Source organism: Monopterus albus, unplaced genomic scaffold (genome assembly GCF_001952655.1).
Source record: "Monopterus albus unplaced genomic scaffold, M_albus_1.0 scaffold39.1, whole genome shotgun sequence".
Taxonomy (NCBI): domain Eukaryota; kingdom Metazoa; phylum Chordata; class Actinopteri; order Synbranchiformes; family Synbranchidae; genus Monopterus; species Monopterus albus.
In genome coordinates this window covers 107142-123789 of record NW_018127919.1, presented here as the reverse complement: position 1 = coordinate 123789, position 16648 = coordinate 107142, and the positions used below count along the sequence as shown (strand labels likewise).

Below are 16648 nucleotides of genomic sequence, written 5' to 3'. Positions count from 1 at the left end.
GAAGGCATTTCTCACACCATTATTAATCACTGAGTGATGCATCAGTGTATACAGTTTAGGTGTGTTGGTTTTCTTCAGCTTATTTGTTACAGCGGAGATTTTCCTCTAAACAGATTAGCCAGCTGCCAAACATTAGCTGAGGTAACTGCAATTTGCAATGGAAATCACAGATACAAATGTGAAAATATGCCTCATAATTTTGGCAGTGGCAAACATTTAAATGTTATTCGCAAGCTTGGAAAGCATTTTTACTGGAAATTAAGCAAAAAAATGTCTGAGCACGGAAATAACAAGCTTGAGGGTGGGTGGGCAGCCCTGTTGAAATTCAAATGAAAAATTTTACATTGGCATTGGTGAAGCATGCAGTGGCTGGACATTCAAAAATTACACATATTCTCAGTGAACTAGTTCCAAACTGTACAGCCTGCCTGTGTTGCAGGTTGCGTTGTGCAAATCAGGGCTAGCAAGTTACAAGATAGAAGTTAGTGACATAAACAGAGGAAGAGATTTAACATACCAAATGTTTCATAATTTTATTGTTTCTTTGATCACACCATACAAACATGACACCAAAGATAAAGGTGTAACTCATTTTACAAGTGAGAATAGTGTTAAATATCCCATTACAAAACATCTTTGTATAGCAAATGTGGAAAAAAAAGCCCCACACAAATCAAAACTAATATGGAAAAAATGTAGAAAAGTAACTCAGAGTTGGATTATTGGCAGTGACTGTCCAACATGCCAGGATTTGATCCACTGGGAGTGACAGATGAGGCATTTGGCACTGTCATTGGTCCACACCAGGTCGCAGCGAGGCTCCTGCCAGGTGGCAGGGGGAGATGTTCATTGCATTGTGACAAATAAACAACCATATACTATTCCCAAGGAGGAGAGTAAGATGAAGGAGGAAACTGTACCTAATGTCACCCCATTAAGCCTACCCCACTTTTTTGTTAAAAAAAAATCAAAAGAAAAATAACTTCCTCACACATGTCTGCACATGAGCTAATGCAAACCGCTTCATAAGTGATGAAAATAATTGTATTTGTAAGTAAACAATATTCTGTGTGCAGACTTTGTGAATCGAGCTCAAAAATGTGTGTGTTTGTGAAAGTGTGTTTTTCCAGCATTACACAAAATGGAAAGCATCAACAACAAGTGAATACATATGATAGCCATCAATTTCCTGGCAAATACATGAAAGGTAGAAGAATTGTTTGTTATTCAAAAAGAGTATTCAATTGCAATCAACTGCTTTGGAACTTCCTTCCCACAAAGAGTGTTTACAGTACTGCAGCATCCAAATATAAAAGGAAACCATTACATTCAAGCATTTCCATTGCTGTGCTTTGGGAGTTGTGGCAACAGCGTGAACATTACCATTTCCCATTAGCCCAGTGGGTGAGGCACTGCATTAGGTGTCCAACAGTGTCCGGTGTAGCTTTCCTTAAATAGCATGGACACATGAAGCTGGGTGGCTGCTGGTGGTTCAGTGTGTACGGGTTACCTGACAGTAGGTGTGGTCGTTAGATGCAAGTGACTAGGCTTGGTGGGGAGAGGAGGTTTGATACCACGAGAAGGGGTTTGTGTGGGGTTCGTAGTGTTTTCGGTACTAAAGGCTTTCATCAGCTGAGCCACTCGGCCACGTCCCGACAAGGTTCCTCTTCTCCCAAGTGACCAGGCATCCAATGTGGCAGCCCTCTGAGATTCTTCTGATGCACCAATATCTGAAAGAACGAGAATGAGATTTCCTTAGGAACTCAGACATATGGGGGAAAAACAATGATACACAACTCCACATTTAAAAAATATAGCTTGGAGAATACTTCAAAGCTTTTTTGTAACTTTATTATTTGACATTTAGCCCTGCGATGGACTGGCGACCTGTCCAAGGTGTACCCCGCCTCTCGCCCGCAGCTGGCTGGGATTGGCTCCAGCCCCCCATGACCCCGTTTGGGACTAAGCGGTTTAGAAAATGGATGGATGGATATTTGACATTTATCTCACAGTCTCCTTCAACTGCTCTTCTCTGTATCTACTATATATGTATATACTACAAATATCTACTTCATTAAGATTCTGAATAAACTAGGGACTTTAGTACATAATCATAACTTTTTGTACTTTTTCTCATTTTCCTGTCACTGTATATTATATTTTTATTATATTATAAATAGAATTTCAAGGCTGGGCCTGTCAAAGAGGGTTTACTGTAAACTACAATGGTCAGAGATTTGTTGCAGCAGGAAATGCAACACGTTATGGGAGCACAGGAACATAAAATCCAGGTGAAAATCAGTCTAAGTTGATGTATTCTTTTTTCAGTGAAACATATACATTCAACATATATATATACCTCTAAGCAGAAATCCTTCCTTGCAACGTTACCTGATTGTTCTCCAAATACTGTGCCTAAATCTTTCTTCACTCTTTTCTATATTTTTCCTCATTTTCATTTGCCTCCCTTTATCCCACACTGACTGAGCAGAGGTCGTTCTCAGTAGAAGTATAGGAGGGACACAGCTGGGTGTAGGTGTGTGTGTGTATTTGCTGAGGTACTGTGCTTGGAAGAGGGTGTAATTGAGGGAGGAACAGAGGGAACAGGAGTAACGAAGGGGAGGGAGGGCCACAGGGACAGCAATGGAGAGCAGACAGACGCTGCTCAGACACCAGAAGGCTTGAGGAGCCACATATTTTTAGCGCCATCCCCGAGGGACAGAGATATGTGAGAGCAACAGCGTGCACGTTTGCAGACGCATATACGTTCACACACACATACGCACCAAATAAAGTGAAAACATGCACAAGTGTACACACCATCTCTAACAGCTGAATTTCAAAAGACAGACGCACAATCTCACGTTACATTCAGGTCCGTGCATGCTCTCTCACACACACAAACATACACGCTTGCACAGCCCTCCTACTCATAGATCCAGTCACGCATGCAGCCATCTCTGACTAAAACCACAGCATAGCAGTCATACACACACAGACAGAGGTAGGGTGCAGCCAAAACCACACAGGCACTCCTGGGGCGAGGAAACCTTTAAAGCTCTTGCTGTCTTGCAGGCATGAAAGTGTAAGACCTGGAGTAGCCTTTAAGCTCGTGTTATTGTTTATTGTTGTTTACTACCCTTTCTCTTCTCACCCTCACTCTCTCCCGCCCCTCTCCTTCTGGCTCTAACACCTCCCTCCACCTTCCTCTTCATCTTCTTCTCCCTCCTATCTTGCCCTGCCTTCCTCTGCCCTCTGACCCACGGTTCCTGTGCTAATGTCCTCTCGCCGCGCTGCGTGGGCTTGCCTCTGATTGTCTCGTTGTGTTGTGTGGTCACCACGGAAACCTTGGATAGGATCCAGCAATTGAGGCTGACACACATTCAGGCACGCACTGAGTGCACACGCACAGATACGCACAAACACATACACAGGCACATACGCACTCATGGTCAGAGAGTTTTTTGAGCTCAGAGCCTTGGTGCAGGTCTGAGTTGAATGCTTAATAAAGACACAAAGAGACAAAGAGAAGGAGAGGGAGAATTGATGTTTTGGACTTGGTCTGCTGTAAAGAAATAAAATAAATATATGTAGCTATATGTACCATCTGAGAATTTGTTTTGAAGCAAAACCCAAATACCTTCCCACAAGTAACCTGACTAACCTGTCTTAACACACCCAAAAAATGCTCAGACCCCACACCTGCCTGAAACTCTATTCAGCAGCTGCAGGCTTAGTTCTGTCAGCAGAAACAGTCATTAAAGCTACATATGAAAACATCTATTTCAAAGAGGATCTCTACATTAAATCATTTGTCAGGATTGATTAATGTGTTGTTTCAGCCTTTGGAAGCCTCTCTTCACACTCAGTTCAACTTGTAAATGTACATAGAGGACAAAGAGGAGGGGGCGGGAAGCAGTGTCACTGACCAGGCTACCACAAAAATTAAAGACTAATCTATCTCTTTAAAGACCTCCACATCTCCGGCAGAAAGAGAGGAGGGGGTGCTCGGGTGGGGATGTGGGGGGGCAGAAGTAGGGCAGAGGGCAGAATTCCCAAGCAACATGTCTGTGGACTGAGGGGCAGGGAGTAGAGGAGGTGTGTGTGTGTGCATAGCAGCAAGGGAGGGGCCCTCCTACGTGGTAGCTGGGGCCCCTGTCACTTATCAGCTCTGGCTGAGAGTCGCCCAGGGCTAGAGTCGGGAAGCAGCACTGGAATGCGTGTCCTTCTCTCTGAAGGTGAAGAGAGAGAAGAGGAAAGCTGACCAACAGACAGAGAAAGGTTTATACACATGAACACACACACACACACATACACACACACACACACACATACAAAAGAACATATACTGACAGCTGCTGGAGACTGACACTTTCATGCTCATGAACATATGCTCAAATCATGACACACACAAAACACTAACACAACACATTTCTGCATGTCTAGGTTCAGCTGTAGACTACTGTACCTCTTACATTAATGCTAATGTTAGGGGAAATATTACTTGGAATTTATGCACATGTTGAAATTTAAACATACAGCAATAAGTTCTAAAGTTCAGCTATCCTGGCTGCTGCAATTCAAACTGCAAAAATAAAATTAAAAACTAAATCTGATTACTTATTCTGCATGTTGTATTCCTGACATTTTTTGACCATACTTAAACTTTTATTGTCCTCTCTGGTGTAACAAAACATCCATCTGTCCATTATCTATATCAATTATGTTGAGTAAGGTCACGGGGGGCTGGAGCCGATCCCAGCTGACATTGGGTGAGAGGCGGGGTGCACCCTGGACAGGTTGCCAGTCTATAACAGGGTTGACACATAGAGACAAACAACCACACACACTCTCACGCTCACTCCTATGGGCTATTAGAGTCACCAGTCAACCAAAGCTGCATGTCTTTGGACTGTGGGAGGAAGCTGGAGCACCCGGAGAGATCCCATGCAGGCACAGGGAGAACATGCAAAGTCCATACTGAGAGGCGTTGGGTCGGCCAGGGCTCAAACCCAGAACCTTCTTGCTGTGAAGCAACAGCGCTAACCACCTCACCCTGTACCAAAACAGCTATTACTATTTGCCACTATTCTAAGTTCTCAAGTGTAATACTCAGGAGGTCACAACAAGTTTAGTCTTTCTTCAGTGGCTAAAGGCATGACGGCAGATTATTAATTTCATCTTCTACAAATATTGCGTGGGCCACAGTCACTGCTCACAGGATGCAGAAATCCTTGTCATTACTCCCATTTAAAAGAAAACAGCTGAAGCATGAGACTTATCCTAGTTTGCCTCCTCCTCCCTTTGGAACACGCTTCCTGCCATTGTCAAAGACAGACACTGTCAGTATTTTTTGTTCAGAGTCAAGACACATTTATTCAGCACTGTGTTCAGCCCACCTTAACTCCCACCACACCAGCTGTTCCTTTCCCTTTCCCTTTTTTCCTCTTCCCTCCATTCATCTGTTGTATGCTGCTCTGGCATTGCCCACTGATCTCATATCCAGCCACTAATGTGGGCGCAGGCACACAAACATTAACACGCCCGTGCTACCAAAATGTATTGGAATTGTATTTTTTGGTTTTGTGAAACTGTTCCTGATTCAACGGCTAAATCACTTTAAATGCTCTGAGCCCAAACAGATTTCTTACTTGCAGCATTAAACGAGAAATTTGATTTGATTGTGATATTCTATGTTCAGCTCAGACTAGCTCAGTTGGTATGTGCGAACATGAGTTCACAAATATTTCCAGTATTCTCTTCTTTTGACGACATTGTGAGGAGCTTCTTTGCTCTCTTGTGTCTGGCTTGTTGTGAGATTTCCTCCAAAATCTAAAATGGACTACCAGAAGTGTTCACAATGAACCAGACACTAAAGCCAGGGAGACAAATCTGCAGAAACAGTTTTAGGATTGATCTTTTTGTCAATTTTGCCGTCTTCAACAAGTGGTGGATAACCTGGAGGCAAACGAATGCAAAGACACTCAACCTTGAGGAGCTATCCATCACTGTGTCATTATACTGGGAGACTGCAGGGGGTCTACACTTACTTTATCTGACAGTATGAAGTTAACCTGATCATTTATCTGATTCCACATTCATCTCAAACTACACTAGTTACAGTAACCGTGGAAATGACCTCTCACAATCACTGTTCAAATATGAAAAAGTTGTTTTCTTGCATCAAGATCAGTGATGCCTTTATATTTCAGTTGCGTCCATATGGAAGTGTTTTTTCTCTTTATGATCGACAACAGAGAGAATGACTTTGGCTTTTTGTGCGAGTGATATCACTCAGCTCTACCTGCAAATGCTTTTGTTGTCGCTGTTTCCTAACAGAAAATCTCAAACACGTTCTTAGAACAAGGTACTGTTTATGTGCATGAATATACAGTATCTCTTAACTCAGATGTAGGATGAACTTTTTCCAGCAGAGGGACCTTATGGAGATGAGATTTTCTATCCAAATGGACTCTTTACAACAGTCTCGTTGTTTTCCACTGGATGGTGCTAACTTCACCCCACTTCTCACTTTTCTGCATAACTGGATCACTGTATGGTGATTGAGTGTTTGGTCAGTTTATGAAATTGGGTGCTGTGTCCAGACTAGACGTCTGTAGGAGCCAGTGGGCCACAGTATCCCACTGGTTTGTGAAAAACTAAATAAAATGTGAAAACTAGTTTAAATGTGACACTTGACGGGTGCAGTTAATATTAACTTTCCCATCAAGCTACCCATTCTTACTTGTCTTCATGACAGCAAAGGCTGCCAGACAACACAAGCAATACAACGCAAGTTCCAGTAAAGACTGAGTAGTTCATAAGGTATAAACTGGTGGTGTTGCTTCTCATGCATCTCTTAGTATATCCAAAACAATGCAGATAAATCATCAAAACAAGTAACTTAATTTTCACATCACAGATATGAACTGAATATTTGTTCCCGCCTGCAGGATGCTTTTAGGGGGGGGGGGTCTGCTCCTTTACAGCCCACATTACATAAAACATTATTAAATAGTTCTCTAATGGGTCAGTGATCAGTGGACAGCGATCACTGTGCACTAGCATCAGACTTCATTTGGTTAAACAACCATGCATATCAGTGCAGTCTAGAGAGTTTATTGACAGTTTCACTGCCATTACAATACAGAATCTACCAACCAAGCAGGTGTGCAGGGGTGATGTGGTACCATGACACAAATCTCAGTAACCCCCCCCCACCCACCCCCAGGCTAGCTGCTTTTTACTCTGCCAGTCCATAAAGATTTCAGCGGGCTGAGGCACTATTTGGCCAGCACATTAGGTTTGGGGAAATAAATCCTTCTTCCTTGCTGCAGCACTGAGAAGCCTATCTACTATGAGCTTTGTTCATACTGGTCCTGCTCAGCTCTCCACTGCCATTATTACTCTCAGAGAAGAAGCAGTGGAAAAGGGCTGTCTTGTTGTGGACATTGTCATGTAAGGTATTTACAATACTGTAGACTCAGTTTGTCATCCACATCTGTGAATTAAAGGAGAGCAGCACTCAGAGAGCACAAACCTCTGCCAAGGCAGTTTCCCCAAAATGCCATTACACCTAATAGCAATATTTGATAATAGTTTGACCCTCACTTACAGCTAGCATTTGGAATCACATTGATTTCATTATTAGTTTGATATATTCATATATTGATGTGTGGTAGATTTTATGTGGATGTTATTGAGCAATTTTTGTGCTCAGAACCAAAATTCTGAAATTGGTCCTATCTCACAATAGTGAAGATTCCTTTAAAAAAATTCCTGGATCCGCATGATGGTCCAGGTCAGCACCAAAACCTCATGGATTCTCATGTGCGCCATACCTTACCTCCAATTAATGTAATCCAAATCCATTCATTACTTTTTTAGTTATACTGTGAACAATAACCAACCAACAAATGCTTAATAATACATTTTTTTCATCTGTTTATTCTGACATTAGATTCAACTCGTACCCTTACTCATGATGTTAGTCACACTTACCTTTATCACCATATGACACCTGGGGCTTCTGAGGCTCCTGTGACTGCAGCCCACTTTTGGTGGTTGTTGTTGTTCCAGAGTCTATTTTGACAGTGCGGCTGGAGGAAAGGAGTGATTGGGCAGAGAGCAGCCTCAGATTTGCAAGGTCGTGTCTCGTGTTGACAGAGCCTGGTGCCGGATTTGCAGAAGCCGGTCTCACTTTGACAGCACTAGTTCTCATGGGAGGCCTGGAGCAGATGGAGGACTGAAGAAACAACTTCTCCTCAGTCACACTGGGTGACACCACCTCGGGCTGTAGAGGGAAGAGTGACAAAAGAAGACAGGAGAGTGCGATCAGTATTGACAGCTAATTCACATACAGTGGAATTACTGTCATGTTTGATTAAATCATTGGATAAATGGTTCACCAAATTATAGCTGTCCATTGACTACACTGCACCCTAATGAAACACACAGAACTATGACCACTGATTACGAGTTTAAGAACGTGTGGAGAGAAAATTATAAGGTGACTTGAAAATCAAGCTGCCTCGCTAATCTTCCTTCCTGATCTACGCCTTCTTAATCAACAATCTCTCCCTCTCCTCCTCTCACAGACTGACTCCTTCCCTCACTAAATCAACTGGAGAAAACCCGCAGCAGCACTAGCAACAGCCACCGCTACAGTGCATCTGCAGCACCAAACCAGCCCCCTTTTCCTGTTTCCAGGAGCAAATCATTCAAACTGCAAATAATGCATTCAACAAAATAATGACTCTCCTAAGGGAAGGCTTAGGTTGTGAATTCTTGGCTGTCGAACAGGGCGAACCTTCTAAGGTGTTGATGTTCATTGCCACATCAACATGGGTTGGCCAGAGATGTGTTGGGGCCTGTGATATAAAGAGTCTAGATATGAGAAGTGAGGGAGAGACATTTCCTTCTGTGGCAAAGAGGGAAAAGGGAAAAACTGAGAACAGAGGAGAGCTCACGCGTCCAAACCTCAGGAGACTATCCCACAATCCCATCCATCTGCGACTGACGCACTCTCTATCTCTGGTGTTTTAATTCCCTGATCAAGTTCATCAACCATCTGTTCTAGGGCAGTCCAGAAATCCTGCCTTGCCTCAGTGATTCAGCCTTTCTCACAGCTCGGGTCACCTGCACACACACGCACACATACATTTGCTTGCACATAAACAGAAAAAGAAAGAAAGCAAGGGGAGATAGAGAGCCTACTCCCCCAGACAACCCAAGACTGGAGTGATGAGGGAGCCAGTGGGAGGACAGTTCAGTTCAGCTGTTCCCCGGAGAGAGCTATGAGGGGTGCGGCAGCACAGACGAGCCCAAGCGCAGAGAGAGAGAATGCTGGGAGAAAGATGATCTGCATAGAGGCTGGGAGTGAAAGGACAGCTGGCCTAACCACCATTTCCTGTTACTCACAGAGGGTGGGAACGCCATGAGGAGACACGCAGGCAATCTAAAGCCACATTTCAAAGAGCTAAACTGTGAATCACTATGCTGTTAATCACACCTTGCTTGGAACCTCTGTTTTAAAATGTGTCTGACAATAGAAAATAAACTATTCTTTGTTTTAAATAAAACGTCTAGAATGTATTCTAAGAGCACTAGAATGTTTTAAAAGCTAATACTGAAATACGAGAACAATACAGAACAATTTCTCAGCAATTATTGAAATTCACAAATACCTTTTCTGCTGCTGGAGGTAATGAGCACTCACTCACTGACACCTGTGGGTTTAACAAAGACATTGCATGAGTGTTACAGGCCATGATGCAACCCGAGAGCACACAGCTCAGTTATAGGAGGTAATTGCTGCAACTCACCGCCAGAGGGAGTAAAGTGCTCATCTCCTCACATTTCCCCTGCTGGGAAAGACAGTGCCAAGTTAGATGATATTAGAGGTGTCACTTCCTCCTTAACTTTGTGTCACTGCAGTTATCTGAATGAGCTTAAAACTTAGTTAAGAGTTAAAACAAGTTAATGCTCAGTGGGTCTGGTAATGTGAGTGCAGGAGAACCAGGGACTAGCTGGGATGCTCATAATTCCACTGAGTGAGCAGTGTGCAGATTTGGATCAGAGAACCATCGTGGTCAGACCAGATGAGACCGTCCACCCCAGTTCACTACAGCTCAGCGTGTGCAGGGTTGCCATGGCAACACAGCAAATCTCTTTTTAAGATAGCGTGAAAAAAGGAGGCACCCTCCCAGCCCCCCACCCACAACTACAAAATCAACAGCTCACACATCGCCAACTGTGCACACAAAATGCACACACCCAAGATATCACCACCCCAGAAATTATTCACAGTGAGCGCTTATTTTTGTCACAAAATAGAGGCTACATTTAACAGAGAGAGCTATTTAATGGGGAAGACTTGTTCCATTTTCACCTGCTATGCTCAAAACCCTAACTGAAAGTTTTTATATATCGGGTGAAAACCTACAGCAACTCTCTGGACAGGTTTCACAGGAACTTGAGAAGATAAAGAAATGGTGTGATAGTAATATGCATACAGTGCCTTGCGAAAGTATTCGGCCCCCTTGAACTTTGCGACCTTTTGCCACATTTCAGGCTTCAAACATAAAGATATAAAACTGTAATTTTTTGTGAAGAATCAACAACAAGTGGGACACAATCATGAAGTGGAACGAAATTTATTGGATATTTCAAACTTTTTTAACAAATAAAAAAACTGAAAAATTGGGCGTGCAAAATTATTCAACCCCCTTAAGTTAATACGTTGTAGCGCCACCTTTTGCTGCGATTACAGCTGTAAGTCACTTGGGGTATGTCTCTATCAGTTTTGCACATCGAGAGACTGAAATTTTTGCCCATGCCTCCTTGCAAAACAGCTCGAGCTCAGTGAGGTTGGATGGAGAGCGTTTGTGAACAGCAGTTGTCAGTTCTTTCCACAGATTCTCGATTGGATTCAGGTCTGGACTTTGACTTGGCCATTCTAACACCTGGATATGTTTATTTGTGAACCATTCCATTGTAGATTTTGCTTTATGTTTTGGATCATTGTCTTGTTGGAAGACAAATCTCCATCCCAGTCTCAGGTCTTTTGCAGACTCCATCAGGTTTCCTTCCAGAATGGTCCTGTATTTGGCTCCATCCATCTTCCCATCAATTTTAACCATCTTCCCTGTCCCTGCTGAAGAAAAGCAGGCCCAAAACATGATGCTGCCACCACCATGTTTGACAGTGGGGATGGTGTGTTCAAGGTGATGAGCTGTGTTGCTTTTACGCCAAACATAACGTTTTGCATTGTTGCCAAAAAGTTCGATTTTGGTTTCATCTGACCAGAGCACCTTCTTCCACATGTTTGGTGCGTCTCCCAGGTGGCTTGTGGCAAACTTTAAACGACACTTTTTATGGATATCTTTAAGAAATGGCTTTCTTCTTGCCACTCTTCCATAAAGGCCAGATTTGTGCAGTATACGACTGATTGTTGTCCTATGGACAGAGTCTCCCACCTCAGCTGTAGATCTCTGCAGTTCATCCAGAGTGATCATGGGCCTCTTGGCTGCATCTCTGATCAGTCTTCTCCTTGTATGAGCTGAAAGTTTAGAGGGACGGCCAGGTCTTGGTAGATTTGCAGTGGTCTGATACTCCTTCCATTTCAATATTATCACTTGCACAGTGCTCCTTGGGATGTTTAAAGCTTGGGAAATCTTTTTGTATCCAAATCCGGCTTTAAACTTCTCCACAACAGTATCTCGGACCTGCCTGGTGTGTTCCTTGTTCTTCATGATGCTCTCTGCGCTTTAAACAGACCTCTGAGACTATCACAGTGCAGGTGCATTTATACGGAGACTTGATTACACACAGGTGGATTCTATTTATCATCATTAGTCATTTAGGTCAACATTGGATCATTCAGAGATCCTCACTGAACTTCTGGAGAGAGTTTGCTGCACTGAAAGTAAAGGGGCTGAATAATTTTGCACGCCCAATTATTCAGTTTTTTATTTGTTAAAAAAGTTTGAAATATCCAATAAATTTCGTTCCACTTAGGCGGCGGCCGCTCTGGCAGCAGCCATGCCAGGGGCTGGAGGGGCCAAATCTGAAGCCAGAGGCAACGGCCCTCTGCCTGGAGGAGGAGGGCTCATGGAGGAGATGAGTGCCCTGTTAGCAAGGAGGTAGCGACACATCATATATTACTCTTCGATTCAGTACGTCTCAAAATAGGCACTTGAGTCATATGAATGAATTTCAGATCTTGTTTCATATACTACAGAAAAGTGAAACTTGACACAGTTGCCATACAGTAGATTTAGCAAACCCCAATGTTGGTCGCAATGGATTTTGTTGTGCCACCTGAAGAATAAGTTCATGTACTCATCACTCTCACTATTCCTCAGTATTATGAGATGATATGTAGTAAAATCGTAATTTAAATGCACTTTGTTGCTGACAGAGAAGTATCACTGTAAGATCTAGAGAAATCTAAGGAATTTAGGTTTTAAAAATGTGGAGTTCAGGAGGAATTGTGTGGTCTGTGCTTTATGATATTAACATTAAACATGATGATATGTTTTTAAAAATAGCAACTGTTTTTCAGAAATAATTCTGGACTCTGTCTTACAGGAGAAGAATTGCAGAGAAGGGCTCATCACCTGAACCTGACCAGAGATCAGTAAGTACCATTAGATCCTTCTTGTCTGCTGTATTCATGGGGTAGGACTGGATAAGTCTGACTTCTTCCTACTCCATTCAAGCATGTACTAGGTATAAGCAAATTGATATTGGATTAGCATTTGTTGGATATGTGTAAAATTATGTGTGTTGACATATCAACTGTCTTTACATGCTTGAAAGAATAAATCAAATCAAATCAAATCAAACAAACTGCACTGCAGGTAAGGGAAGTGATGGAAGTGTTACAGTATGCTTGAAATTGTAGTTAAAAAAGCAAAGATTAAAGAACAATGGGATATTATGTGACTTGGTATAAGATGCTCTGACAGTGCTTCTCAATCTTTTTATATTTATAACAAATCAGCCTTTATATATCATTATTGGGTTGTTTTGTTTGATTAAAACAGCCTGAGAGACATTTCATATGGCAGAAATTTTCATCATCTAAATCATTTTTGCTCCCCAGCTTGAGAATCACTATGAGAGACAACATGATTTGATTCCCTAGGGCCACAAACAAGAAACAACAACTACAACAATAACAAAAACAGCCACATACAGTACCTTTAAATTCAGTGAGATTCCAGGTTGTGTATTAGACAGGACATTCTCTCTCTCTGGTTTCACAGGTTCTGTGATATTTCCGCTCTTCAGGATAGTTTGAAGGCTGTAAGACAATCAGGCCACATCATATCTCTTTATACTGTATATAAAGTACAGTACATGGAGACACTGTTGCTCAGAGCCTGTCATTTAAGAAACTTGTATTTGGTTTCTACTACAAACGTTTATTACTATGCATTGTTCTGAAGAGTCGGTTCCTTCTCTTCTTCAAATCCTGTATAGATGAATTTGGACCTCAGCTCGTCCACCTCCCCGATCACAATGACTGCCACATCTCCATCCCGGCCGAGCTGCCAGCTCACACGCTTACAGTTGGCTGTCGAAAACACACACACACGTGCAAATACAAACTATGAGTTAACAGGCTTTTAAAACATGATGGCATTGTTTGAAAGTGTTTCTAAATATACAAAAAGCCTTTATTCAAAGTAAGACTCAAGAAATGAAAAGTGAAACCAGAATATGATGGAATAATAACCTTGCTCATTCTTTGTAAGCAATTATTTTGAATTATTTCTTGAATTATCAGAATTATCTCTGAGATAATCAGTTTTAACTCTAGTCATTCTGGAATAAACTCATCAGCAGTGTATCCGATAAGCTGAAGTTGCTGTTTTGGTTTACAGACAGACAGGAGGAGCCACTGGCAGGGCCCTAGCAGCACGTCACAAATGTACAAGGCAGGAGCTTCATACTTATGGTAAAAACAGAGCTGACGGGAAAACCCTGTTCCTCTCGGCCTATCCATTCACACACATTTGTTTTCCTTCCTTGTGGGGAATTTACATAAACCTACAGTAATTTCCTAGAGACTTACCCTAAATTTGACCATGTCTATAACCTAACACTACTCCTATCCTTAACCTAAGTCGTCAGCGATTTACACAGTGGGAACCAGCACCTGGGGACAGCCAAGTCCCCACAATATGAGTGTGTAAACTGTTTTGGGGCCCTACAGTAAAGTAAACTGTATTAATTCCTTTATCTTCCCTAATTCTGACATAAAACATATTTTACTGTAATTCCTACCTTTAAGCATATCCCAATTCCTAAGCCAAGAAATAGCAATAAATGAGATATACTGTAGTGGCTTCTCCTTATCTGTCTGTCTTTGTGAAGACATTGAGTGCTCATAAGTTTGGAAGCACAAAGCCAAACTTATGAGTGAGTGCTTGTTGGGTTGGAAACAGGATGACCTGCTTTTATAGTGAACCGGTTTTGCTAGTCTGCCCTGTGGATCACATTCCAGCAGGGTACACTAAGTTGACTAACCACACCAGGAAAACAAACTAACAGCCTTCACAGAAAGCTGTGAAACGTGAGATGAGTCATGTCAGCTGACTATCGGGACCATTCAAACCTGATTTCAAATGTAGGCTGCAATAGTGTGGTGCACTGCCTTGTAAAACGGAAGGACAGAAATTTAAAAAGGCGAAAGAGATGTTCCATATCTGAATTACAAGATCAAGGTTACCAATTTGAATAAAGTTGAGCATCAAACTCTCTACACTGGGCCGTGCAGTTTGTTTTTCTGCCTCATGTGAATGTCACCAGTCACCCTACAACAAAAATGCACACAAATACTGTATGCCAGCATACAGTCATAGAGTACGTCAAGACCAATTACCATAAAGCCCGCTCAACCGCAATAAAAGTCCCATGATCAGAAAAGGCTAACAGCTAACAACAATGCCGGCTTAGATGAGCTCTCCCACAACACCATCCAGTTCAAATCAAAGCCCCTCTTTGTTGTTTAAACACATACATTTCCTGCATGCTTCCTGTTTCACTCCCTGGTAATTGTTTGAAAGACTGAGTCTTGACTCACTTCCTATTTTTACACAGACTCACAAGCTATCCACCATTTCCTTTGTACTACAGTCGAGGAGCCTGTGTAGAGAAGAGTTGGCACAGTGAGATCTCAATACACAGTCTATTCAGCCTCCTAAGGATGGCTGCTTTGGTCATTAAGAGATAGAAAGAGCACCGTTTCCTCATTTTGCACCACAGTGGACAGTGTTTTGTTATTAGCCAAGACTAGTCAAATCACATCCCTATGTCAGTGGGTTTACGGCAACAGCTGTCTTCCTCTGTAGTCTGCACTGGCATCTAGGAGTTCATCTTAAGAATATAAAAATAGAGCACTTTGTTATGTCACAGTCATTATACAATGCATTTCTTAGTAGAACTCACTCCCACCAAAGAGAAAATGCAGAAGGGCAAGATTCTGTAGTCAAACCAGTTTCGGGACAGACAGAACCTCTTTAGTTTCTGGTTGTTTTGTTCTGCGTCAGCGCTGCATGTAAGCTGTTGACTCCGACTATGACGTTTGAACAGAAGCCACTGCCTGATAAACACGCTGACCATTCACGTTACCCATGAGGGGGTTTGTTTTTTCTCAACTAAGGCCAGTATTTTTGTCTGACATCTGTTTTCCATCAAACACAAGCTCCAGACATGAGTGACGTCTCTGCCACAGTGAATATTCTTCTCCGATGCACTTTGGGCTCACAGTGTGTGTGGTACTGGGAACAAGGTGACTAATTGAGAGCCTGAAACCAAAACACATGCTTGTGAACACAGACGCACACCTAACACAAACATTCAAAGTTATTAGGTACTTTTAGCTCACAATACAGCCAGGGGGCCACTCTTTTTACTTTGCATTTCTAAATATTAACATTGTCTGTGAGTGTGATGTTAACATTAACCCACCAACATCATCAATCTGTTGTAATTGTTTAGGATTTAGGATATAAATAGAATTTCACTTTACTGAGTTGTAAATGATCCGTATACTGTGTCATACAAGCATGTCAGCATTGTTATCTCCTACTACTGTACATCAGATACAAGAATGTGAGGCAGCTGGTGTTTGTTTGCCCAGGTTTGTATTTTAGGAAACTTTATACAAAATGGACTTCAGGTAAATGCTGTGCCAGCGTAGGCAGACAGCGGTTGAGATGACGGAGTACATGAGCTACAGTAACGACAGTATGTATCCACTGACATAGGATGTCTGTCACACATGCTTCTACAGTCTCTGAGCTTTGTAACTTTGTATCAGGCAAGTCACAGCGCACTAGACAAACATCTTGACTGATAATCTTTAAAGATGGTTTTCTGCCAAAAGCTTTGTTTGAAAGAAGAAAACTTGAAGCTACACCCACTAAAAAAAAAAATAAATAAAACAGGAAGAAGAAGAGTTAATCAAACTGAGTTGGTGATGATGGGACAGTAATATAGTATCTCTGAATTTGGATAAAACTAAATTTATGGTATTTGGGAATCGTAGACTAGATAATGAACTTCAATTGAAAATTGGGGGAGCTAATATAGAACGAGTATATGAAATTAAATTTCTAGGTGTCATAGTTGATGA

At 42.1% G+C, this 16648-nt stretch overlaps 1 protein-coding gene across 2 annotated transcripts in view; it reads right to left on the bottom strand.

Annotated features, from left to right (window-relative positions):
- Positions 1–558: 558 nt before the first annotated feature.
- LOC109959382 (SH2 domain-containing protein 4A) overlaps positions 559–16648 on the bottom strand; it is an 18981-nt gene continuing 2891 nt past the window's right edge. Inside the window, exons 3-8 of one of the 2 annotated variants that reach the window (XM_020598672.1) lie at positions 13438–13582; positions 13207–13309; positions 9825–9866; positions 9687–9728; positions 8002–8293; positions 559–1730 (exon numbers count right to left, since the gene is read on the bottom strand). In XM_020598672.1, the coding sequence (XP_020454328.1) occupies positions 1507–1730; positions 8002–8293; positions 9687–9728; positions 9825–9866; positions 13207–13309; positions 13438–13582 (848 nt within the window). In that variant the 3' untranslated portion in view covers positions 559–1506. The remainder of the gene's footprint in view (positions 1731–8001; positions 8294–9686; positions 9729–9824; positions 9867–13206; positions 13310–13437; positions 13583–16648) is intronic. The other variant, XM_020598673.1, reaches the window with a different exon arrangement.